The sequence below is a fragment of the Dermochelys coriacea genome, chromosome 5 (genome assembly GCF_009764565.3).
Source record: "Dermochelys coriacea isolate rDerCor1 chromosome 5, rDerCor1.pri.v4, whole genome shotgun sequence".
NCBI lineage: Eukaryota > Metazoa > Chordata > Testudines > Dermochelyidae > Dermochelys > Dermochelys coriacea.
Genome location: NC_050072.1, coordinates 40,578,317 through 40,605,073, shown reverse-complemented (window position 1 = coordinate 40,605,073; position 26,757 = coordinate 40,578,317). Strand labels below are relative to the sequence as shown.

The following is a 26,757-nucleotide window of genomic DNA, read 5'->3' as shown; positions in this document are numbered from 1 at the left end:
GCTAGATGGACCATTGGTCTGACCCAGTATGGCTGACATTATGTTCTTAGGTTCACTAAAATTGAAACCTGAGAGATACTTTAAAATGTTCACTTAAAACAAAAGGTTGCTCCTTAGTCAAAGGTGATATTAGAACTCTACCCAAATAAGTGATACTAAAGATGTTATAACTTCCCAGACTACCACATTTTATCTATGCCATTTATTTGCTTTATTTACTTACCTATGCATCTTTTTTGAATTTGAATTAATTAGTTGCTAACAAAAAAAAACTCAAAACACTTCTAATTAGTGTGGAGAACCTTATTGTTCATAAGGTGCTGTATAAACTCAATGAATACAGTATTGTATAATAGTTTACAATACACACCATGTTTTGGGTGATGTTATGAGTACATATAAACTATTATTCTCTTTATCTATTTTCAACATCAGCCACATATTCTGAAACAAATTAATTTTGGCTGAAATTTTCCCTACTTAGTATCAGCCTAAACTTTTTTCTTTTTTAAGGTCTGAGCAAAATCAAAGAAGTCATTTATTTTTGGTTCTGAGTTAAACTGACACACACTTTTCCACATAGTATGATCAGAAATTAGGCACACACAACTTCAATGCTTTAACCAATCACAGATTTGCTAAAACTTTAAATCCCAATCTTGCAATGCATTGTAAGGATCCCTGCAACTACTACTCCTGAGGGAATTCTGCACCACTGTGCACACGCAGAATTTATATCTCCTGTAGATTTCTTTGCTTCCCCGCAGAAAAATGACTTTCTGACAGGGAAGCAAAGAGAAGCCACAAGCGTGGTCATGTGACGCTCCCTAGCAGTATGTTTCAGGTGCCCAGGGCAGCCGGCAGAAAGGTAAAATCACTGTGGGGTAAGGGGTGTGACTGTGGAAGACCCTGCTGGTGGCTCCCACCCTACAGCTGCTAGTCCCGGCTGGGCTGGGAAGGATGGGTCTTCCTCTTCCCCTGCACGGCATCTGGGGCCATGTCAGACCCACCCCCAGATTTCTCCTCCATCTGTAGGAAGCAATGCAAACTCCCCCTCCCCACACTTCCTACACTCATTGCTCCTCTGCTGCAGGGGGAGGGGTCACTGTAAAGGGAGCTGCTTCTCCCAACCACCCAACCTCCATGCAGCCTGACCCTGCCACTGAGCCTTACTCTCCCTGCACCCAGAACCCCCCAACAAGCACCACTCCCCCTGCCCCTGGACCACCCTGAGGAGTCACCCACACCTGGATCTCCACTCTATCGAGCCCCAAACAACCACACCCCACTCCACTGAACCTCACTCCCCCAGCATCTGGACCCCCCCACTGAGCCCTCCACACCCAGACTCCCCTGCCAAGCTCTATCCCTCCCACACCCAGATCCCTCTCCCTCACTGAGCCCCAATCACCTTCACCTGGATCCCCCTTTCAGAGTCCCATTACCATTGCACCCAGAACCCAACAACAAGCCCCTGTGCATCCAGATCCCCCCTGCACCCGGATCCCCCACTGAGCCTCCCATGCCCAGATTGCCCCACATTGAACCCTTTCAACTCACACCTGGATCCCCCCACATTAAGCCCCTCCACATTTGGATCCTGCCTTGCTGAGCCTGCCTGCCCATACCTGGTGCACCTGCCAAGGAGGGGCAGGGCCCTGGGGTGTTTCTAGGGCAGTGATCTCCCACTTCTGTGCAGCCAGACGCCTGTGCTCCCCAATGCCATGCTGGAGTCTCCACATTTATTTGACAAATAAAATTTGCAGATTTTTTCACAGGTTTTAAAATAATATGCATGGAATTTTTATTTTTTTGGCACAGAATGTCTTCAGGAGTAAACAACACAGAACTCCAATGACTTTCCTGGGGCTCTGCACAAGCACAAAAGTCTGCCTGCATGTAACACATTTCAGGCTTGTTTTATAGATCTCACTGAGAGCTCAGAAGTGAGCCAAGTTTAAATAATGTTTCACTGATTTAAAGTTTTGAGATTTAAATGTATTTATGCAAGAATAGATTTTTTTTTTAAATGGCTGGACAGCTGGGGAAGTGCAGACTGCTGGGGGGTTGTGGTGAAAAACATTAGCTTTGAACTGATCTTAATGCTTAACCCAACGAGTTGGTTGGGTTCTGATGAGACTTGCCAAGAGCAGCAGGGATCAGTAGACATTATAAGAAGGCTCTAGTAATGAGAAACAAATGCCTTAAGAACGTTCGTAAAATCTGTATTTTCTATAAATCCTGCATTTTATATACAGAAGAGAGTAGAACTACTAATATCAAGGGTAAAATCAATTTAATATCTGTAATTAAATTTGATACTTCATCTATTCTTCATTATACCCGACTCCCATGGGGATGTATTTGATGATTTGAATTTCTTCTATGATGTTAATATACTACACACTTCATAAAATGTAATAAAAACTAACCCAAATAGAATATTTGAATTTGTAACATTGAATTCATAAGGGCAGAGGTGAAAAAGTATAGTGGTTCATATGTTCATTTGGAAAGGTAAGAAATAAGCCTGTGAAATCACATGAAATATTTCAGTCACAACATTTCATTTTCCAGTCGTTGCTTTTTAAAATTAAATCTATTACTTACTTAATATTGGTATCTGGGTACAAACTTATGGAAAACAAGTTGAAAGCAAATACATTCGCCATGAAAAACTAAAGTAGTTTTAAGAAAATAATTCTTACCTCCCCCTCTATAATCCCCCTGAACACAGATGGCAAAAGGGGTTGAAACATTTGAGGCCCCAATGCTGGGTTTACTTTTAGGACATTTTCCACAACCTAAAAAAACCAAAAACAAACAAAAACATAAAAACAAGCAAAAAACTACACTGAAAAACTACAATGGAAGCTCCATGATTTATGCATATTAATGTCTATTAGTCTGGGTGATAGAATGTTGGCTATTTCATAAACTATAAAAATAGACATTTACAATACTCTTCAGAAATGTACAAACCTTAAAATGTTATCAACTGCATTCATAAATATCCTGCTAAACTGAACAGTACAATTGTACCAATACATATGTAAGCAGCTGATCGGTGATGTTTTGCTGTTTCTAACTCATTTGCATTTGGAACAGAGGAAAATATACCACATACAATCAATTTTGAAGACTAAAGTAAAAAAGTGTTTGGTGGGAGGGAGACACAGGACAGTAGATTCCACAATTAAGTAAAATATTAGCTAGCAAGCAATCTGTGACAATTTATTTAGTATAAGCCCCATCACATGAGATGAACTCTGTCAATAAAGCAGATACACTTCCCCTGTGCAAGAACAGGTGCTCCCAGTTTGGTCTATTAAGAGGGAAGGGCAGCACCTTGGGCTATATAGGATCAGGGAGAATCTGAGAAAGGAAGAGTCAACGGGTATGTCTACGCTAACCACTGGATCGGTGGGCAGTGATCGATCCAGCAGGGGTTGATTTATCGCGTTTAGACACGATAAATCGATCCTCAAGTGCTCTCCCTTCGACTCCTGTACTCCACCACTATGAGAGGTGCAGGCGGAGTCGACAGGGGAGCAGCAGCAGTCGACTCACTGTAGTGAAGACACCGCGGTGAGTAGATCTAAGTAGTCGACTTCAGCTACGTTATTCACAAAACTTAGATAGATTCCCTTCCTAGTATAGACCAGGGCTAAGGGCTTGTCTACACTTACTGGGGGATCAACAAGCGGTGATCGGTGCATCGGCGGTTGATTTAGCGGGTCTAGTGAAGGCCTGCTAAATTGACCGCAGGTTGCTCTCCTGTCGACTCCTGTTCTAGCCCGGATCGAGAAGAGTAGGGGGAGTAGATGTCTCTCATCGACATCACATAGTGTGGGCCCTGCAATAAGTAGATCTAAGCTACGTCGAATTGAGTTACACTATTCACGTAACTCAAATTGCGTAGCTTAGATCGAATTTTCCCTGTAGTGTAGACAAGGCCTTAGTGAGTAAGGGTTTCCTTACAGCACAAACTCAGACAGTCAGGAAAAGGGCAAGTGAGAGCTGCCTGGGAGTCAAGGGCAAGTGAGAACTGTCAGAGATCAGGAGACTGTGGAAGATCCTAGATGGGAGCTGTAGATGGTTCCTGGGAAAAGACTGAAAGCAATACCACTAAAAAGGATTTGCTGGTTGACTTTCTGAAGCCAGGGCTGGAGAGGGCTGAAGGTCAGAGAGCAGCAGAGAGACAAGGTGGGTAAGGTGTTAACTTTTACTCGATCAACTTCTCCTGGAGAGAGAGAGAGACAAGCTTTCGAGCCACACAGAGCTCTTCTTCAGGTCTGAGAAAGGTACTCCCAGCATCACAGAAAAATGCAAGGTGGAACAGATCTGGAGCCAAAAGTAGTTGAGAAGGAACTGAAATGGTGGTGAGTTCACATCTCCCTATATGCTCTTGCACTGGAGCATGCGGTTATACAATGAACAGGTGCGGACCTGCAGACACTGCTGATTTAAGTCTCTGATCAAGAGCACATGGGCATGCACATATCCAATGGTAGAGCACCCATAGGAACAATAACTTGAAGAATTCACAGTTACCATTGAAAAATTTCAGAGAGGAATGGCCAAGCCCTTTTCTTTTATAAATGGAGTAACTAAGCCTCTTTCTAATACTCTAAGCATAACTTTTAGAGTAGCAGCTCAAAATAGTACAGCTTTGAGCAATGTCTCTCCTTTAAATATCTTGAGCAAGATTCTCTGCTGTGGCTGTGATCAGCTCAGGACACAAAGGGGTGGAGGGATGGCCATCAAAGCCAATTATTACTCCTTCACTTTCTGATCAGCTCCAATCCAGTTTAGAGTAGTTCTAAAGGCTGCTCTAACTTGTGCCAATAGGCAATGGGGCCCCCAAAAGGTCATCTAGCAGAGAGGATACCCAAAGTACAGCACAATCCAGCCAAGACTCCCCTACACCCGAGGCACAGAGATTAAGGCTGCATAGGAGCTTAATATTCCAGGTCTGCATCTGCTGGAGGCCTCCTTGTGTTGGGAGAATGATTAGTTGCACAGATTACATTCCCTTTCTACCACTGTAGCAGGATGGAGTGGAGGAGAGAATTTTGCCATTCTATCTCCAAATCTTTCATTCTTCTGAATGTCTCCAAGTGAGAATCACAAATTATCAAGAACAGTAATTCAATACTCCATGAGCTGACACCACAAATGTACATGCAAACCATTTGGTCATCTTAATTCAAGATGGACATCTTGTACTTCAGTGGCTATAAACACAGAATAACTATTTTAGATTCTAAATGCTTAGTACACAGAACCTTTTTAACCCTACACAAAAATTATAAACACCCAGTGGAAACTAACTGTAGATATTAAGTGTCTCCACTTAAGTGTCGCTACTCCAGACCTATTTCCTTTTGTCCTTACTAAAATCTCAACTTCTCTCTCTAACATCTCCTTGTAGATGTCTAGCTATCAGCTCAAAATCAACATGGCTAACACCGAGTTCCTAATCATCCTCCTCAAGCCCTCCCTGCTATCTCCCTTCTTGATCAGTGTGGACAACATCACCATCAGGCCCATAACCTAGGCATCATCTTCAACTCCAACATTTCTCTAGGTCCCCACATCCGAGCTATGCTAAATCCTGCCAATTCTTTCTCCATAACATCTCTAAGGTATGGCCTTTCTTAACCATCCATCTAGCTAAAAATCTTGTCCAAACTCTCATCTCGTGTCTTGACTAATGGAAACATCCTTCTCTCTGGGTTTCAGAAATGCAATCTTGCCCCACTCATCTCCATTCAGAATGCTGCTGCAAAGATCATTCTCCTACCGTGTCGCTTTGACCATGTCACATCCCTCATTGCATCCCTACACTGTCTTCCCCTTCTCTAGTACATCAAACATAAGCTAGTGTATTCACTTTCAAGGTCCTTTACAGTCAATGTCCAGCTTACCTACCATCGCTCATTCACTACAGAGCTGCCAAAGCTTGCTTCCAATTAGCCTATGATGACAAACTTCTTTGCCCATTTATTAAATTTCCAAACAATCATCCTTGTGCTTTCTCTCATGCTGCCCCACACACTTGGGAAGCACTGTCTGTAAACATCTGCAAAACTATCTCATTATTCACCTTCCAATCCCTCCTCAAAACTCTGCTTTGCCACTGTGCCTATAAAACACTTGACAGTGGTTAAGATGTTGGTGTGTTGTGACAACTGCCTATTATGACCACTATTGTCTCATTGTTTTCTTATACTCCTCCAACTGTATCCATCTGTTGTCTCTTGTTTTATATTTAGGATTGTAAACTCCTTGGGGCAGAGATAATCTTTTTTCTCTGTTTTTATACAGTGCCTATGAACTATGTCTAGAACTCCTTGGTGCTAAGGTAATACAGAATCTACACACATACACTCATACCTCCCCCCAAAAATTTTTCTGACATTTCTTGCTTGGTTGTACTTGTAGTTAAAATAATTGAACTGGGTGACATTTTTGCAAGCTGAAAGCATACTAAAGAGTGCAACTAAAATATTCCACATTTAACATTACATTTACAGAAAGGAAGCAGCCACAAGATAAAATAATTTTCACTACCCACATGACCAAATACTTAGATGTATGGGAAGAACCCTAAGATTTCTGGAGTGTTAGACATAGTTAATTACCTTTTAATATGTCAGTGAGAAACATTTGTTATTTATTACAAAATAATCTAGGTTAAGAAATATTTTAAGCAATTTTAGAATTAAATACAATTTCTTAATGTTGCACTTTTCCAAATAATGAAAAGTAAAATATTCTAAAACTATAACTAAATTCAGAACCAAGTTTAAAAATAAAATAATAGCAATTTTCTAAAATGTATTTGGAGGTTTTTTTTTCATTTTCTTTTTTAGTTAATAGTGATGTGCATCCTCTATATTATATTCTAGGCCACATTATACTAAACACCTACCTATTTAAACCTATGTTCACCTCACACAATATCCCTTTCGTATCTGAACTGCCATTATAGTCAAATACAATTGTGATTAGCTTCCTGTAGATTCCAAGATTTCACTGCTAGCCATAAATTAAATACAATAGTGCTGACCCCACGGTCTTTCTTTGAATGTGGAATGTTCCAGTGTGGTGAATTGTTAATGTAGGTTTATTGTTTTTTTTTTTTTTAAATATAAATAGCACAACTATCTAGCTTCCATTAGTTCTCTCTCATCATATCCAAATGCAAGTAAAGGCAAGTGTAGCTAGGTCCCTGAGATTTCCTGAGTACAACAGCTTTACAATACAATGGTTGGCCACTCACATATTTGTCTCTACAGTTTAAAAGTATTGCTGCTAGGCTATGGAACAAACCAATACAATTATTTTAAAGTCACAATACACTTACTGGGACAAGTCCTCACTAAGCTCCATACTCCAAGCTGCCTGTAGAGTTAAGTGACTGGGGAAAAAAAAAATCTCATGATCATTTTAATCCAGCTCCATCAGTGCAAAGAACAGATGTATGTGAAACATCTGGGGAAAGCATGTGAGGAGCATGACCAGAGCACTAGAACTGGTGCCCTTAGGCTGCTCCAAGATAGGCCTGAGCAGGGGACAAGGTTTGGGGGAGATAAAAAGATAGCTTAGAGCCACCTTTGCCTCTCACCCTGAGCTGCATTAATTAACTTTTTTTTTTTTTTTTTTTGCAAGTTCTATGTTGCATCATGGCATTCTTGCTTTTATCAACAAAAAAAGGAGGAGGAGAAGAAAAATAAGTTCCAGTACAGAAGTGAAGCCTTGTACAGTCATGTTTGGATTAAAGAGTACATGCTTATTAATGGCTAAACTGCTTAAAATGGTCCAGTGATCATACAGCTTGGTATGCTTCTTAAAATGGGGATCTTCTGAAGACATTTCACAATAGAAAATTATTAATTTAAATCTTGATCTTTACAACTACACTTGGGTTTTCTGCTGCTGTGTTTTACTTTCCCTCTCTAGGACTTCTATCCTCTAATCAATACTTTAACCAACAAGTAGCATCAGACTTACCATAAATAATAGCGTACAGAAAATCAGTCAAATCTTAAGAAGGATATTTGAGCATTATACCTTTACCACTATATGACTGATAATTTTCTGTTAGAGAGACAAGGTGCTTGAGGTAATATCTTTTATTGGTACAACTTCTTTTGGTGAAAGACAGGCTTTCAAGCTACACAGAACTCGTCTTCAGATATTTCTGTTACCCATGACAGGTTTCAGAAATTTACTTACTGTTTCTTATAAAAATCCCAAATCTTTCCTGTTCCATTTTTATATTACAAAAGACTTCATAACTAAATTTACTAATATTATTTAATCAAGTGAGCATGTTAAAATTTGTATGATTAATATGTCAAAAACAAACAAACAAACAAAAAAACAACCGGTGCTTCACTAGTAATTACTACTGGAAACAATGAGAGGTTTTCTTCTATCAGGCCCCTTGAGTATTAAGATGATTGTAAGAACTAAATGCTATACCTAAACGTGCTACAAAGGCCTGCTCTTTGTAACAAGTTACTGATTTTTTTTACTCACTTTAAGTGGAACATCAAAAATGACAATATACACTACCTTCAACACTTGAACTTGACCTTCAGTAGTTATGTCCTTTAAGAGCTCACAAAATGATCGGCATAGGTCACCTGAATACACCTGAAATTAAATGAAAACCAAAATGTAACGTTTGTTATTTGCATTATATGAAGGGCAACCCCCCCCCAAACCTTGACATATTATGAATTCTGTAAATCAATTTTATTTACAACTGCTATTCCGAGTGAAACTCAAAGAACTAATTCTGTCATAAGCTGCAGCAAGACGGACATTTAAATTGCATGACATTTAAACTTTACCCTCTATATTGTAGGAAAATGGTAGTTATTGAAAAGTTATTATCTACTGTACATCCACAAAAAATCCAAAATGACCAGCTAGTGTCTTAGAATTTTTTTTTAAATTGCTGAGAATTGTGATGATTTCATCAATTTGCATTACATTTTTTGTGTCTCTCTCTCCCCTTATGTGCATTTCTTTCTTTTTTATTGCTAGCAATACTTCCATGAGAGCAGGATCTTTGTTGTTTCTAAACTAATTGGTTGTTATTTATATGTAATCCAAAAAACTATCAAAACTTCTATAATATTACAATTAACTTCTCCAAACAGCATTATGGATTAATCACAGTTAGGCAGTGAAGAAAGGCTTTATCTTACTTGTGGATATTTCTTGATCTGTATAAACCTGAATACTGAAGATTAGGGAGGTAATTTTTCCTCTGTGTTTGATATTGGTGAGGTCACTACTGAATGTTGTGCTTATTTCTGGTGCCCACATTTTAAAAAGTAAGTTGAAAATTGGAGGGGCCTCTGAACAGCACCACAAGAAGGATTTGTGGTCTGGAAAATATTCTTTACCATGAGACTAAACAAGCTCAAACTATTTTAGCTTATTAAAGAAAAGGTTGAAGGTGACTCCACTACAAGTACCTATATAAGGAGAAGACATCTGGTACCAGATGACACTTTAATCTGGCAAACAGACACAAAAAAATCCAGTAGCTGGAAACAGAAGTTAAAAAACTCCAAATGTCTTGCCCTTGAATCTTCAGAGGTGGAGATACTTTGTCTAGAACAGCAGGGGAAAGAAAATTCTTGGCCCCATATAAGGATTGCCTGTCTCTGTTTTTCCTCCCCTTCTCAGCAGCACTCATCTTCCTCATGAGCTTGAGGAAGGAATGAAGGGGTCTCTTTGGCTGATCGGCTGGTGTAGCATAAGCCTTATGGTTTTCTCACACCTAGAAGCTCTTACATATCTACATCACTTTTGAAAGGACTGTGTTGTCCTGGATGTGGGTGAACCCAAGATAAAGGACTGTGATGGCCACTGCTAAACTGGGACTGGTGGTAAGCACTTTGGACTTAGGGGTGTGTGTGTGTGTGTGTGTGTGTGTGTGTGTGTGTGCGTGTGTGTCCCAAGGGAAGGTGAAGTATGAGTAGTTGAGGAGTATCCTACCCCATCAGGCTGGAGGTCCAGCCTGAGCAGCAACCTCACTAGGCTACTGCATCTCAGTTCTATATGCACTACTAGTGGGATCAGAGGCCTTAGGTGGCTCGTGGGGTTGGATACTTCTAGAGGCGGGAGAATGGATTGTGCTTTTTTTTTTTTTTAAAAAATATATTTCACTGTTGCTGTTGAATTCCCTAGTCCTCTATCACATTTTGGCCCATTGGTCTGTACCTATTTCCTTGCCTAATATTCTTTTATATAAATGGTCTCAGAACTCCTGTGTGTGCAATTGGGTCTTTGTATCAGGGGCTTCCAGATGAACATAAACAAACAGGGTCTCTGCTCATCCCAAAGAGGAAAAAGGTGCCTTAGGACATCTACCAGCACCTGTGTCCAGATGGAATGGGGGGTGCATGTGTATAAAACAAATTGGTGACAGAGGTTGGATTGTGGGGTTTATCCTGCAAGTGAAGGTGTGTGATCCAGGCCATAAGGCAAAAAATAAACTGCTCTGTTAATTGTAGAGATTTATTTATTTAATTTGTTGGTCTATGTTCAAAGTGTTCACCACCAGTCCCAAACTAGCAGTGTCCATCACAAGTCCTTTCCCCCCAGGTTTATGCTCCCCTGCATCCAGGACAAGACAGTCCTTCTTCCTTTCTTCGAGGCCCACACCCACAGAGTCCTGCTAAGGTGGTGACCTCCACACCACCTCTCCCCATGGCTCCTCCCACAGTCCTGGAATCCTCCGACTTCTTGACCCTGTAAGTCAGTGGCTTTCAATCTGGGGTTCGCAAAAGGTTGTTACCACTATAGAGCAGTGGTTTTCAACTTGTGGTCCCTGGGGGTCCACAGGCTATGTCTAAGATTTCCAAAGGAGTTCGCACCTCCATTAAACATTTTTTAGGGGGCTACAAATGAAAAAAAAAGTTGAAAACCACCGCCCTAAGCCACTGAGCCTCCAGGACTTGGCTTCTTGCACTTGGGTATCATCTACTGGCTGATTACAGTAATAATAAATAAGGAGGAAAACTGAAAATCAGCAAAGCAGGAAAATATGAAGTTGATTTTGCAATATAATTCAATTAAATACAGTACAAAAATTCAGAGTTGTTTTATTCCTTTAAATTACAGGAGGTGTGACAATACAGGTATTTTTCATGCTGGCCTACAGCTCTAGTCCGTAAGCTAATAGGAGCAAGATACATTTTTCAAAAGCTGCCGAAAACACTGTAAACCATATTGTCTCATATATAAACATGTCTATCACTGAACAAAAGAGGTGATCAGATTAATCCTGGAATCTATGAATGAAAGTCTTCAGAAAGGAACAGCAGCCAACCAAAACTAGTACCAGAGTTAGTACTGAGAGAAACAAGTGGAATTATTTTAGTTTGATTCAATCAGCTTTATAAGGTCTTGTAGTCAGGTCAGCAATACCCTATGCCCACAGACCACTGTAGCAGCCTGGCCTCTGTCCGTTGCCCTGAGATTGTCAGCCACAACTATAAGCACTCTTTCTGTGCCATAGGGTGGTTATACCTGAGTGGATGAAGTCCAAAGAACCTATGAGTGCCCTATGTTGGAGTTGGCCAACAACCACCTTCTCAGGGATCTTTTCCAGAAAAGAGAGGCAAGAAGCAACAGTGTCCACAATTGATTTCCTGGGCAGTGTGATGGGGTGTTGCCCTCCACCATTCCCAGGAGAGGTTAAGGTGGCTGGATGGGCCAATTAATTCCCCAGATGAACCTGAAGGTGGAGCCAGGGATTAATTAGATGAGGTTCAGCTGGACAGAAACAGGTGGAGTCTGTATAAAGCCCAGTAGCTGAGAGCAGCTGGGGATTGCAGGGAAGTAGTCTGCAGTCACTCCCTGCGAGAAGGGAGTTTGGGCTGGCAAACCCAGAAATGGGGGAGAGCCAGAAAGGAGGAAAGACTCAGAGGAAAAGCAGCAAGGAATAAAATAGTGCAGACCTCGGCTGCTAAAGAGAGGGCCCTTGATCTGGATCCTGGAGTAAAGGGTGGACCCAGATTCCCCTGCTAACCACTGGGGATGTGGCACAGGCCAAGCAGTGGAGAATAGACTGCCTGGGATGGTTTGCCCTGAAATACTCTGTTACCCCAGAGGACCATAGTGACCTGGCCTGAGAACCAAGTCACGAAGATAGAGCATATGGAGTTGCAGAGATGGGTTGAGAGACTGATAGAAGAAGGCACAGCACCTGGAAGGACTTAATGCCCAGAGCAGCCAGGAGGAGGTGCCCTAGTGGTGTGTGGACCCCGTGACAGGCAGATGGCTGGCCACAGCTTGCTTGGAAGTTCTTGGCAGCTTACCCTTTCTGAGGTAGGAATTAAAAAATCCCTCTGGTTTAGAGGCCGTTCATTCCCTCACTAGTAGTGTGGGTGGACTACGTGCAACTCCATTAAAATTCTTAAGTATACAAGATTCTGTCATTCTCATTTTATTTAGTATTAGCAGTGTACCAAAGCTTAGAATCTGGACTAATACCTGGAAAAGGCAGATTGATAAACCTGAAATCTTTTACTTCCAGTTGGAATCTTCAGATAGCGTAGAATGCAGCTGTTCAGAAATACTATTTGGCTGAAATTGAACATAAAGCCAAAGAGTGGATAACAATATGCACTTTTAAGTAATTAAAGTGGTCTTTATTTGTTTATTGTTTTCTCCATCTTTGTCCTTTCATTTTTTCCTTTTATCTCTAAGGATTTTTTTTTTTTTTTGCTTATTGTTCATTCTGTTTTAACTTCTGACTTTTTCCTCTATAGCTCTTGCTCCTCCCCTCCAATTCAGCATCCCTTTTCCTCTGGATTCTGCTGTCCCTTTGCCTCCTATACTATTCCATTCTTTTAATCTCAATTCCCATTCCATCAGGCACCTATTTAGATTTTCTTCTGTTCTGTAGATTACCTAATTCTCAGTACTATGTCTCTTTTTCTCCCTTCAGCTGGACCCCAGCAGAACCCCCCTATTTATTAACTTTCACAAGTACTGTATAATTAAAAATAGTACCAAAGTTTAGGATGTTTCATTTTTGGCTACCCAACTTGAGAAATCTTCATCTTTAAAAATGTTGAGAACTCATTTTCAACTGGGAAGTGCAGATACTCAGGACTTCTGCAAACACAGTCTTAACTCTAACTTCATACTTGTTTATTTACAAATACATTAAATTTAATGCTGCACATAATTCTACATGTAACATCTTAAATTAGCTGAAAAATCAGAGTTCAAGTTATGCATTTAATTGTGATTATGAGGAAGGACGTGTGTGCACTGTGGTTGGTTATATTATGGAATCAAAAGAGTCATCTGTGGAAGGACTGAGGAGTATTTATTTTGGTATTATGATGTTTGGATGGGAGAGCATGTGAGATGAGGCTGGACTGGATGAGACTGTTGGTTTAACTGATGATTTCCTAGAATTTTAGTTATTGTACTAAGAAGTGTAGTTAGTAACCGTAACTACCCATTAGCAAAACCTCCATAGGAATAAAATACTCTTCCAGTGACAGCATTTCTGATATAATTTTCAAAAGAATCTTGAGGGCACTCAAAAATGTGTTTTAATTGAAGCAGTGGATAATATCTATCTTCTTTAAAAGAGTATTCAACAGATTTTCACCACTAGTCTCTTCTGCAAGAATCCTGTCGTACAGTATCTACAAAAATTTGAATTCTACACTTAAAAATAATGTTAATCAAAGAACGACTTAGTACTGTCCAGAAAGTAAGAATTACTTCAATAATTTCATTTCCTGTTAAACACCTGCTTTATTAAACATTATCATGGAAATCAAATCACAAAAAATATTAATTCTACAGCCAAATGGGGGAGGGGGAATACTTTTGACTTAAGTTTTCAATGAAAACTACTGCCCCTTTAAATGTAATAACTCTGAGAGACTATGATTCAATAATTTAAAAAATATATATATAATCATAAATTTATCCATTTAGAATTTAAGTAAGATTACATTTTAAATCAGATTGGGTACAGAAGTAAAATCCATTTAAATTGAACTCTGCTGAGTTTCATATGGAACATAGTTTAGTCTCCAATAATTTTCACTTTACATTTGACTTTTCTGCTTATTAAAGAAATTAAAATTATAGGATCAATATACACCTTTTTTTAGTAATAGCTATGTAATGAGCAAATTAAGTTCCAAATTAAGCTTTATCAAAGTACAGGAATAAATTTAGATAAAAGAATGCACAAAGCCCAACTTTTCTCAATTTTTCTATATCTTTACATCTTTCTTCTTGCAAAAACAGATTTAGGGGATGGCATAACAAACAGGTCTGATTTCCTTCTCTCACACAGTTAAAAATAGCCTAATGGGTGACAGTTGAGATTGTCTCAATTACAGTGAAATGGGGGATTCTACGCTACTCAAGCAATAACCAGTTTCAAGTGACAGAGGATGGTTGACAAGAAAACAAATGTAATGCAGTCAATTTTATTAAAATGAAAACTTCCCTTTTCTTTCCAATAAACCCTAGTTGATTCTGGATAAATTAATTCTACTTCTGCACAGCTGAGCATCACATAGGCTATATTCCTGACAACCCATATATAAATTTAAAAAACACTTGTTGCATGTCTCTTACACTCTTATTTAAAAGGAAAGGAATTCAACCTTTGAGTTACAATCAAAATGGAATAGGAAGGGTGGCACAACAGAGAAAGAGATTGATTAGGATCATTTTATGGTTAAGTCACTGTGTTTTAAATCAGATGATCTTGATTCAATTCCCACCTCTGCCACAGAATTCCTCAGACACTTTGGGAAAGTCATTTAGGCCCAGATTTTTAAAAGTATTTAGGCACTTAGCACTCATTGATTTCAGTATCTTCAAAAATCTGATCCTTAATCTCTGTGTCTAAATTCCCCATCTATAAAATGAGAATAAAGTACTACTAATTTCCTTCCTTAGTCTGTCTTGCCTAATTAAATTGTAAACTCTTTCGGAGAAGGGATTATCACTTACTATGTATGTATACAGCACCTAGCACAATGTGTTTCAGAACTAACTTGGTGGGCACTAGTATAATAAAAATATTATTATTTTTATTAAAATTTTCAAACTATTGTTCCCTAATGAGAATGTTTCAATGGATATTTTAAAATTGTAAATATGGTTATTATAATGCTGTATACGTCTAGAAACCAGAATCTTCAACTACATTATTTTACTGAAAGCCCACAATGTGCAATGAATCAGTTATTACTGCAAAATAATATTTTGATATGAAAAATATGTCCTGATATAGAAAAGAGGAGAAAAGTGTCTTTTGGCACAATACACTAACAACAATCAAAATTAAATGGTGAACACAAAGCTTCACAAAATAGTAACTTCATTTCCCCACATACCTGTAGAAATTCGGAAGATAAAAAAATATAAGCATTGATGATCTTAAAGCAGGTTCTGAGGTTTTCTGAACTTAGCTCTGCAAAAATAAGTGTCAGATGATTCAGTGTCTTTGCCAACAAACTATTTTTACAAGTATTTAACTAAAACAATTAACTTTCTAAACATTTACTTTTGTGTGATATTTATGTTTGCTTTAGTTTCCTCTTATTGTTTTGTTATATCACAGAATTACTTACCTGGTAGGGTATTTTTTTTCCAAATAAGTCAGGAATTACAGATCCATATACCTGGATTCATACTCCCAATACATGGCTGATAACTTTGGGAAAAGCCACCTTTACAGCAAATGGTATATACCCATTAATTGAGGGGAAGTAAGTCTGGTCTCTAATATCCCATTCTATTTTTGAATGAAATATTACTACAAGTATTACAATACATCAACTGAGGGGAAAAGGCAGATGGATGAGTAGAAATTTGTTATTACCCTTTTAGTAAGATATTTTTCACAAAGGAAAATAATTAAGTCTATTTACCAGTAAAACAATTGCCTTTGTGGATATGCACAATTGGAATATGTGTGGCACTTCAATACTTAGCAGTGTCCATTGAGGCCACACACACTACTCCTGGGTGAATTGTGTGCATCTGCAGACACGTGGAATTCCTCTGTCCCACATAATTTTGTATATTCCTGCATGAAATACATTTTGCTTAAAAAGTGCTGCAGTTCTGCCTTTTGCCCACAAGAGACCACTGCGATGTCAGAACAACCCCTGGTGGGCAAAAGGGGGAACTGTGGCACTTCTGGGGCAGAATATATTTTCTAAGGGAGAAAAAAAGCTATGCCCAGTGCTGCAGAATTCCCCGAAGAGTGGAAGTTCATCACAGCACCCTGCCTGCAGAGTAGGGGGACACAGGGCTTCTGGGGGGGGGTCACAGACTGGAGTTCAGAGTGGCTTGTGGAGGGGACACACTGGAGCATGGACTTAGGAGCTCATAGGATGACAGCATTGAGCCTGGGAACAGGAGAAGGGGGTTGCAGAGAGAACCTGGGGTTGGGGGCTGTGGGGACGGGGCAGATGTACCTGCTTAAATGGGAGAGGGCTTGGGTCAGCCAGGGTTTGCATCAGGGAAGGCTTCCCAACTACTTGGGAATCTCTCCCCTGCCCCATAACAAAAAAAAAACAAACAAAAAAACAAAAAAAAACCCACAAAAAAACCTATCACCCACACCCAACAGGTTCAGTCCTAGGCTCCTTCCTTCTCCCTCAGCTCCCCCACTAATCCTGGCTCCTCCAAGCCTTTGCACTGCTTCTGACAGGTGCAGGAAATACAGTTCTGTATTAGAATTTAAATGAATTACTCAAAGTTCTGTATTAATATGCCTAGTAAGGAATCTATTTGTGTGGGGAGAAAAAAAAAAATTACCAGATTTTTTTTTTTCCGGTCTGCATTGTTAGACATACTTGCTGACAGATATTTTGAAATAAATTATCAAAATAATTGAAACTGGCATGCTTATATTGTGTTATTTTGACAAATAAAATTTTCAAATATTGTGTGCAGAATTTTCAATTTTTTGGTGCAGAATTCTCCCAGGAGTAACACATGCATCGTAGCAGCACACCACAAAAGTGAGAAACAACAGTTTCAATTGCCACTCTGTTCTTCAACTTATTCAGGAATCCATTTAAGAATCACCAAAAAAATGAATGAAGAGGTGGGTGGCTATTGAGTGTATCAGAGTTCAGAGTGCTGCCCAGAGCAATCACAATGGAGCACTGTGGGATAGCTCCCGGAGGCCAATACCATTGAATTACATCCACACTAACCCAAATTCGACCCAGCAATGTTGATTTCAGCGCTAATCCCCTTGTCGGGGAGGAGTACAGAAATCGATTTTAAGAACCCATTTAGTCGACAAAAATGGCTTCATTGTGCGGATGGGTGCAGGGTTAAATCGATCTTACGTTGCTAAATTCGACCTAAACTTGTAGCGTAGACCAGGGCTAAGAAGAGGTTCTTTAAACACATTAGGATCAAGATAAATACTAAGGAAAGCGTAGGTGCTCTACTTAGCAGGGAAGGAGGCTAATAACTGATAACATTAATAACGCTGAGGTGTTTAATGCCTGTTTTGCTTCAGTTTTCACTAAAAAGGTTAATGGTGACCAGATATTAATATTACAAAGTAGGGGGAAGGAATGCAGCCAAAGTAGGGAAAGAACAGTTTAAAGACTATTTAGATAAGTTAGGTATATTTAAGGCAGCAGGTCCTGATGAAATTCATCCTAGGATACTTAAGGAACTAGCTGAAGCAATCTTGGAACTGTTAGCAATTATCCTGGGGGGAACAAAGAGGATCCCGGATATTACAGTCAGCCTAACTTCGATCCCTGGAAAGATAATGGAACAAATTAGTAAACAATCAATTTGTAAGCACTGGGACGATAGCTAGTATGGATTTGTCAAGAACAAATCCTGTCAAGCCAACCTAATTTCCTTCTTTGACAGGTTTGCTGGACTACTGGATGGGCAGGAAGCAGTAGAAGTGATACATCTTGAGTTAAGGCTTTGACAAGTCTCACATGACATTCTCATAAGCAAACTAGGGAAATTAAATCTAAATGAAATTACGATAAACTAGCTCCACAACTAGCTGAAAAACTATACTCAAAGGGTAGTTATCAACAGTTTGCTATCAAACTGGGCGGGTGTATCTATTGGGGCCCACAGTCCTGGGTCCAGTACTATTTAATATTTTTGATAAGGGAGTGGAGAATATGCTTATAAAATCTGCAGATGACATCAAGCTGAGATGGGTTGCAAGCGTCTTGGAAGACGGGATTAGAGTTCAAAATGACCATGACAAATTGCAGAATTGGTCTGAATTCAACAAGATGAAATTCAATATAGACACATGCAAAGCACTTCTCTTAGGAAGGAAAAAATCAAATGCACAACTATAAAATGGGAAATAACTGGCGTGGTGGTAGTACTGCAAAGAAGGATCTGAGGGTCATAGTGGATTACAAATTGAATATTGCCTCTATATAAATCCATGGTACATCCACATTTGCATACCGTTGGCAGATGTGGTAGGCTCAGCTCAAAAAAAGATATATTGGAATTGGAAAAGGTTCAGAAAAGGGCAACAGAAATGATTAGGGGTATGGAACAGCTTCCGTATGAAGCGAGATTAATAAGACTGGGACTTTTCAGCTTGGAAAAAAGACAGCTAAAGGGAAGATATGATTGGAGGTCTATAAAATCATGACTGGCATAGAGAAAGTAGGTAAGAAAGTGTTGTTTACTACTACTCATAACACAAGAACAAGGGGTCATCAAATGAAATTAATAGGCAGCATGTTTAAAAGAAATAAAAGGAAGCATTTCTTCACACAACATACAGTCAACCTGCGGAACTCCTTGCCAGAGGATGTTGTGAAGGCCAAGACCATAACAAAAAAGAACTAGATAAATTCATGGAGGATAGGTCCATCAATGGCTATTAGCCAGGATGGGCAGGAATGCTGTCCCTAGCCTCTGTTTGCCAGAAGCTGGGAATGATGGGGATTGATCACTTGATCATTACCTGTTCTGTTCATTCCCTCTGGGGCACCTGGACACGATCGGAAGACAGGATACTGGGCTAGATGGATCTTTGGTCTGACCCAGTAGGGCCATTCTTATGCATCAACAAGGTGATGCAGTTGAGAAAAAGTCTAATATTCTAGGTTGTATTAACCAAAGTTTTGTATGCAAAGCACAAGAGATAATTGCCACACGCTACTCAGCAGTGGTGAGGCCTCAGCTGGAGTACTGTCTACAGTTCTGGGCACCACATTTTTGGAAAGATGTGGACAAACTGGAGAGTGTCCAGAGGAGAGCAACAAACATTATAAAAGGTTTAGAAAACCTGACCTATGAGGAAAGATTAAAAAAAGTGGCATGTTTAGTCTTGACAAAAGACCGAGGGGGGGACCTGATAAAATAGTTTGGACAAACACTTGTCAGGGATAGTCTAGGTTTACTTCCTCCTGCCACAGTGCAGGGGGCTGGACTTGATGACTTCTCAAGGTCCCTACCAGCCCTATATTTCTGTGATCCTATGAAAAAACATACACGCTGAGGCAGTTGATCAATAATAACCCAAAGAGAAGAGCACTGCCTAATGAATAACTAACACTAATTCCTAGAGGTCTCTCATTCAAGTACTGGCCAAGCCAGACTCTGCCTATGGGAGATCCAGATAATTTACAACTCAATGTTGTACAGATGTACGGTGACCAACACCCTCCCAAATTTCATCCCCACTTTGGTCCTTAAGACTTCTCCCCTTGTGTTCATTTCTTGCAGCCTGATTGCAACACAGCTCACTGGAAGAGGACACATTTTCCCATTGCTTCTTGACCAAGAGAGGAATTAAGTGTAGGTTCCAGATACTTTTTAGCTTGTAGCACCTCTAATTACAGGTTAAATTGGTTTTCTACTCTTTAAGGATGTCTGCCTTAAAGATAAAGGATAAATTACCCATACAGTAATAATCAATAAAAAAAACAAGATTAATTAAAAACAGGAAATTGTCTAGCCCTTTGTCACAGGTACCAACTCTGCATTAGTGTTAGTCTTGCATCAATGTAGCACTGTTGTGCTCCCACAAGACACCACATTGTGGGAACTATTAAATCCAATCAAACCATTTAAGCAACAAATCCATAAAACACTTTCACAAACCCCTACATTTTGCCCTAGAAAACTGCCAGTTGGGTAAGCAGTTCTCTAGTAATCAGTGGTGATGGATTTTGGCACAAAACCTGGTCAACCTGGACAGATCTAGGCAACTTGGTATTACTTCTGCTAGGCATAAAGCCACTTTGATTGGGCCTTCAAAGTTGATAGAGGGTTTACACATCACCAGATTTAGTCAACTGAACCTAAAGAGTCTCTCCCATCTTTTGAGATTTGAGGCACCCCTCTAATCTTCATGAGTTCTAATAATAAGCTAGGGCTGTCAAGTGATTAAAAAATTAATCACAATTACACTATTAAACAATAATAGAATACCATTTATTTAAATATTTTTGGATGTTTTCTACATTTTCAAATATATTGATGTCAATTATAACAGAATATAAAGAGTAGAGTACTCACTTTATATTTATTTTTGATTACAGATATTTACACTGTAAAAAACAAAAGAAATTGTATTTTTCAACTCACCTAATGCAAGTACTGTAGTGCAAACTCTTTATCATGAAAGTTGAACTTACAAATGTATTTACAAAAATAATGGCATTCAAAAATAAAACACTGTAAAACTTTAGAGCCTACAAGTCTACTCAGTCCTATTTCTTGTTCAGCCAATCGCTCAGACAAACAAGTTTGTTCACATTTGCAGAAGATAATGCTGTCTGCTTCTTGTTCCCAATGTCACCTGAAAGTGAAAACAGGTGTTCTCATGGCACTGTTGTAGCAGATATCGCAAAATATTTACATGCCAGATGCGCTTCATATGTCCCTTCATGCTTCAACCACCATTCCAGAGGACATGCGTCCATGCTGGTGACAGGTTCAGCTTGATAACAATCCAAAGCTGTGTGGATGTTCATTTTCATCATCTGAGTCAGATGCCACCAGCAGAAGGTTGATTTTCTTTTATGGTGGTTTGGATTCTGTAGTTTCTGCATCAGAGTGTTGCTCTTTTAAGACTTCTGAAAGCATGCTCCACACCTTGTCCCGTTCAGATTTTGGAAGTCACTTCAGATTCTTAAACCTTGGGTCGAGTGCTGTAGCTATCTTTAGAAATCTCACATTGGTACCTTCTTTGCACTTTGTCAAATCTGCAGCAAATGTGTTCTTAAAATGAACATGTGCTGAGCCATCATCTGAGACTGCTATAACATAAAATATATGGCAGAAGGCAGGTAAATAGAGCTGTAGACATACAATTCTCCCCCAAGGAATTCAGTCAGCAGCATGGAAGCATGTCCTCTGCAATGGTGGCTGAAGCACGAAGGGGCATACGAATGTTTAGCATATTTGGCAAGTAAATACCTTGCAATGCTGGCTACAAAAGTCCCATGTGAACACCTGTTCTCACTTTCTGGTGACATTGTAAATAATTATCTTCTGTAAATGTAAACAAACTTGTTTGTCTTCGAGATTCACTTAATGAGAAGTAGGACTGAGTAGACTTGTAGGCTCTAAAGTTTTACATTGTTTTGTTTTAGAGTGCAGTTATATAACAAAAAATATTTACATTTGTAAGCTGTATTTTCACGATAAATATTGCACTACAGTACTTTTATGAGGTAAATTGAAAAATACTGTTTCTTTTATCATTTTTACAGTGTAAATATTTGTAATAAAAATAATATAAAATGAGCAGTGTACACTTTGTATTCTGTGTTGTAACTGAAATCAATATATTTGAAAATGTAAAAAAAAATTAAAAAATTTAATAAATTTCAATTGGTATTCTATTGTTTAACAATGCGATTAAAACAGCAATTAATCACGATTAATTTTTTCATTCAAGATTAATTTTTTGAGTTAATCACGAGTTAACCGCGATTATAGTGTACTAAGAGTTTGAAATATCTTCAGTCATGAGAAAATTGAGTAGAGGTTGGAACCTATTTCCTTTTATTCCCACGGAACTCTACTTGGGAGGAAAGTGGATCAGTCATAGGTTAATATAAACCATATAGATTAGCTAGCTAAATTCCTTCCTTAACCGTCTTCTTTTCTAAAAATTTCTTCTAATTTAACTCTATTCTATATAAACATCCCTAAGCTAGAACAAGCATTCCACATACAACAAACAAAATGAATTTTGGTACAATGGATGGTATTAAACAAGAAACAATTAAAATCTGAGCCACATATTTTCAGAAGAGGCTTTAGCAAAAGCCAAACACCATAAAGTACTGTAGGCAAACACCTGAGAGACAAACAGTGCATGAAATGAATCTTGAATTTCCAAGTGGTTTAAGCAGTTCAGGAGGAACACATAAAAATAATTCTGTCATATGGCTGCTGGCTACACCTTAAGTGTATAAACTGAACCTTAATCTTCAGGATACAAAAAGTCATCTCATGAAAAAGGTCATCCCTAAAACCGTAAAATTAATTCTTTAAACTAACAGAAGCTAAAACAGATTAATCATAATGGGTGGAAATGTTCAGCTCATTGAACACAAGATTACAAGAAAAAAGGAATGGATTTTAAGGTAAAATGAAACCCTGCAACAGAAAAACCAGAATAAAAAATTACCAAGAATTTTACACTACATCGATTTATAAATTGTATAGTACGTTACACATGTAGTATAGTATATGCAGGCTCTAAATACTGCAGCATAGGATAGGACATGTAAAACCACATACTATTTACAGATCGGTGTAGAAGCAGAAGCAGCCTGGCTGGGAGTGAGGAGCCATGATCGCAGGGGGACAGCAAGGTTCCCAGCAGAAAGCCCTGCAGGCAGTGCGAGCCAGCGTGGCAACCAGGCTGGGACCAGAGCCAGCTTTCTTGTCAATTTCACAGCTCCAGCAAGGAGCCATGAAATTGGCTGCTGGCTGTCGTTGTCAATGTAAGTATCCCACAGCGTCTACACGGCCACTGCGTCGCCCTAACTACACCAACATAAGCCCTACACCTCTCATGGTATGTAAAAGGTAAATTAGAGGTAAATTCCGATGAATTTCCTCATCTTTCTCATTTAAAGGAAAACCTAAAGATTAGTTATACATCTTTAACTAAAGGTAATTTTCAAAGCAGTTTTTAGAAAAAAACCTTGTGATTACTTCAATATCTTTTTTTTAAAGAAACCGCGAAAGCTACAGCTATCACGAAAGCTTATGCTCAAATAAATGTGTTAGTCTCCAAGGTGCCACAAGTACTCCTTTTCTTTTTGCGGATACAGAGTAACACGGCTACTACTCTGAAACCAGTTATCACTACAGAGAGTCAGGTCGACGTAAGGCAGCTTACGTCAACCTAATTATGTCAGTGTCTACGCTACAGCCACCAACGCAAGTGTCCTACTACACTAACATAACTACTCCACCTCCATGAGAGGTGTAGGGCTTATGTCGGTGTAGTTAGGGTGACGCAGTGGCCGTGTAGACACTGTGGGATACTTACATTGACAACGACAGCCAGCAGCCAATTTCATGGCTCCTTGCTGGAGCTGTGAAATTGACAAGAAAGTCCAGCTCTGACTCTGAGCCCAGCCGGGTTGCCACCCTGGCTCGCACCGCCTGCAGGGCTTTCTGCTGGGAACCTTGCTGTCCCGCTGCGATCATTGCTCCTCACTCCCAGCCAGGCTGCTTCTAATACTCCCCTCTCTGAGCTGGGGATCATTCTCCCTGCTCCCTGCTCTGGGCGGGGGGGGAGGGGCAGAAAGGAGGTGGAGGGCAGCTGAGCTCCTGGCACGGAGTGGGGACCCAAGAGCCCGGAGGGAGCCCAGGCTCTCAGCCCCCAACACTGCCCCTCTTAAGTCGGTGGAAGCTCTCCTGGTGAGGACGCATACCACCGACAGAGGGAGGGTAGTGTGGACACAAACAGCCGAATTACTGTGGTGGCTGTAAATCAACCTAATATAGGTCGACTTAAATTTGTAGTGTAGACATGACCTCAGTGAGAGCACAGTGACCAAAAACACGGGGGGGGGAGGGGCCATGGCTAGGCTAGGTAGTACCCTGTATTGAAAATATGTCAATCTGAGGGTAAAATGAAGGAAACGTCTGTGGGCTGGGTGTATAGTCACATAAAAATAAGTGTCCTGTAGATCAAGGGCTGAAAACCAATCGCCCTGCTCCAGCGCTGGGAGTATGGTGGTGAGGATAACCATTTTGAAATTTTGCTTTTTTGATAAATTTGTTGAGCTGCCTGAGGTCGAGGATCGGTCGCCATCCCTGATTTTCTTTTCTGTTAAGAAATAATGGGAATAAAACCACTTCCCTCTGTGTCGTTCAGGCACAAGTTCCATTGCTCCCAATAGAACTTCTTGGAGGAGCAGTTGCTCGTGAGAGGGGTCCCTGAAGAGGGACGGGGAGGGTGAGTGGGTAGGAGGCAAGGATAGGAAAGGGATGGAATAGCCAATTGTGACGATCTCTATAACCCACTTGTCGGTGGTAATGTTCTGCCATTGATGGGACAATGGTCGTACATGGTGTCCAAAAATAGGGATGTGTGGTGTAAGCGCTGAAGAGGGAATGTTGTTTTCTAAACCCTCAACCAAGGCTTCAGATCTGCTTATTAATTGGAGGGGGTTGAGATGCTGTTGCTGAGGAATTAGGATAGCGACGCTGGTATCTGGATCTCTGGCATTGCTGTTGTTGCTCATGTGATCTATGGAATTGCTGGGTATATGTGGGGTAGCGTGGACACTGGTAAGATTGATATCTATCTTGTCACCTTCTGGTCATAGGGGTTTGAATCCTTAAAGACCGGAGAGTTGCCCTTGAGTCTTTCATTGAATGAAGTACGTTGTTTGTCGTGGAGGCAAAGAGTTTGTCGCCGTCGAAGGGAAGATCTTCAATGGTATTCTAGACCTCTCGAGGAAAGGAAGAGGAGGAGAGCCATGATCCTCGGCACATGACCACTGCTGTAGCAGTGGATCTTGCTGCAGTATCGGCTGCATCGAAGGCCGCTTGAAGCGCAGTATGTGAGATGATCTATCCCTCAGAAACTAGAGCCGTGAATTGTTGTTTCTTTTTTTCTGGAATGTCATCAATTAAGTCCATGAATTTGTAGTAATTTTTGTGGTCATATTTTGCCAGAACGGCAGTATAATTAGCTATGCAAAACTGTAATGAAGAAGATGCATATACTTTACGTTCGAGCAGATCTAATTGCTTACTGTCCTTGTTGGATGGAGTGGAGAACTTTTGTTTAACTGCGTCTACTACCAGTGAATTTGGGGCTGGATGAGTGAAAAAGAATTCAGAGCCCTTGGAAGGGATGAAGTACTTGCGATCCGCTTGTTTACAGGTAGGTAGGCTTACAGAGGAAGTCTGCCAGACGTCCTTAGCAGGTTCCAAAAGGGCTGTGTTGATCGGTAATGCAATCCTAGAAGACGACGGCTGCAGGATGTCCGTTAACTCATGCTGCTGCTCAGGAACCTCCTCCAAGTTAGTTCTTAATTCACTGGCAACTCATTTGAAAAGGTCTTGAAATTTTGAGAAAAGTCATCTGAAGATGTCGGGGGAGGAGGAAGTAAGGCATCATCAGGCATTACAACTGGGTTTAAAGGGTTTGAGGCAGGTCGTGACTGATCCTGAAGTTGTAACGGTGCTGCCTGGTCTCCTACATCAGTAACAGGTTCGTTAGCTGGGGGTGCCGGGCAGGTGTCATGTCTGGCTATGGTGGCATAGTAAGTGTGGTCTTGAGAATAAGATACTCATGGAGACCAATATTGCCACTGTGGTGGGAAGGGCATAGGTGGTGCCATCCAGGGGTTTACGCACCACGGGGCAGGATCCTCAGAGTAGGATGAGGTAATTTTTCTATGACCCCTATTGATTGGGGGGTTGATATGGTGAAAATTCCCCCTGCAGTCCAGCTTCCTCATCACTGGAGGAAGGCTGTCCGGACCCTGACTGAGCATTTGGGAGAAGTAGGCATTAAGTAGGGGTGACTGCAGGATAAGTGACACCAGCAGGTCTCTTGACTGTGTAAATTGTGGTGCTGGAGCTCCTCTGTGAGGTGAGGGCTGTGCAAGGGGACTCTGCTGTGAAGAAAAGTTCCTCTGCACCGGTGTCCTGCTTGTTTCACTGCCGGCCAGCTCAGCAGATGTCAGTGCCGGGAGAGCAATAACAGCCTGCGGGGGGTCAGGCATGTCAGCATGTGTCAGCACCGCTTCCGTCGCGGTGCTGAACGGTGCCAGATGAGAGGCAAGGAACTGGAAGCCTCAAGCCTCAGCACTGGAGTTTTGTGCTATCGTCAGAGCCGCAGGAGGGTTTTGTGTGATGCCGGAGGAGCCTGGAGTGTCAAAAGTACTCAGCCGGGGAAGCGCAGGGAGGGAGGCTGTAGACCTGCTCGGGGAAGGCTTGTGCCACAAAGTTCCCTCTGCTGGTGAGAAAAGGTGCTGTTTTTTTTAAGTTTTCTTATCTTTCTTTGAGGTGAGGGGGCTGTGGTGTGTAGCGGAGTCGGCGCCTTGGTCTGAAGCTGACCCTAAGGATTGCTGGAGGAGGAGCAGTTTTAGTCTCAGCTCCCTGTCCTTCCATGCCCTGGATTTAAGTTTGCTGCAGTGGGCACATTTTGGGTGGATGTGGGACTCCCCCAAACATTTTATGCATTTTGAATGGCCATCGACAGAGGGA

General features: G+C 40.5%; 1 protein-coding gene across 8 annotated transcripts in view; it reads right to left on the bottom strand.

Annotated features, from left to right (window-relative positions):
- Positions 1–26,757, bottom strand: part of IPO11 (importin 11) — a 277,976-nt gene that overhangs the window by 89,584 nt on the left and 161,635 nt on the right. For all 8 annotated transcript variants that reach the window (XR_006281719.1, XM_038401357.2, XM_043515249.1 and 5 more), the window contains 3 exons: positions 15,420–15,496; positions 8,587–8,667; positions 2,709–2,804 (listed from right to left, as the gene is read on the bottom strand). Coding sequence is in view for 7 of the 8 variants with exons in the window: in XM_038401357.2 (XP_038257285.1) it covers positions 2,709–2,804; positions 8,587–8,667; positions 15,420–15,496 (254 nt within the window). In the remaining variant the exon portion in view is untranslated. The remainder of the gene's footprint in view (positions 1–2,708; positions 2,805–8,586; positions 8,668–15,419; positions 15,497–26,757) is intronic.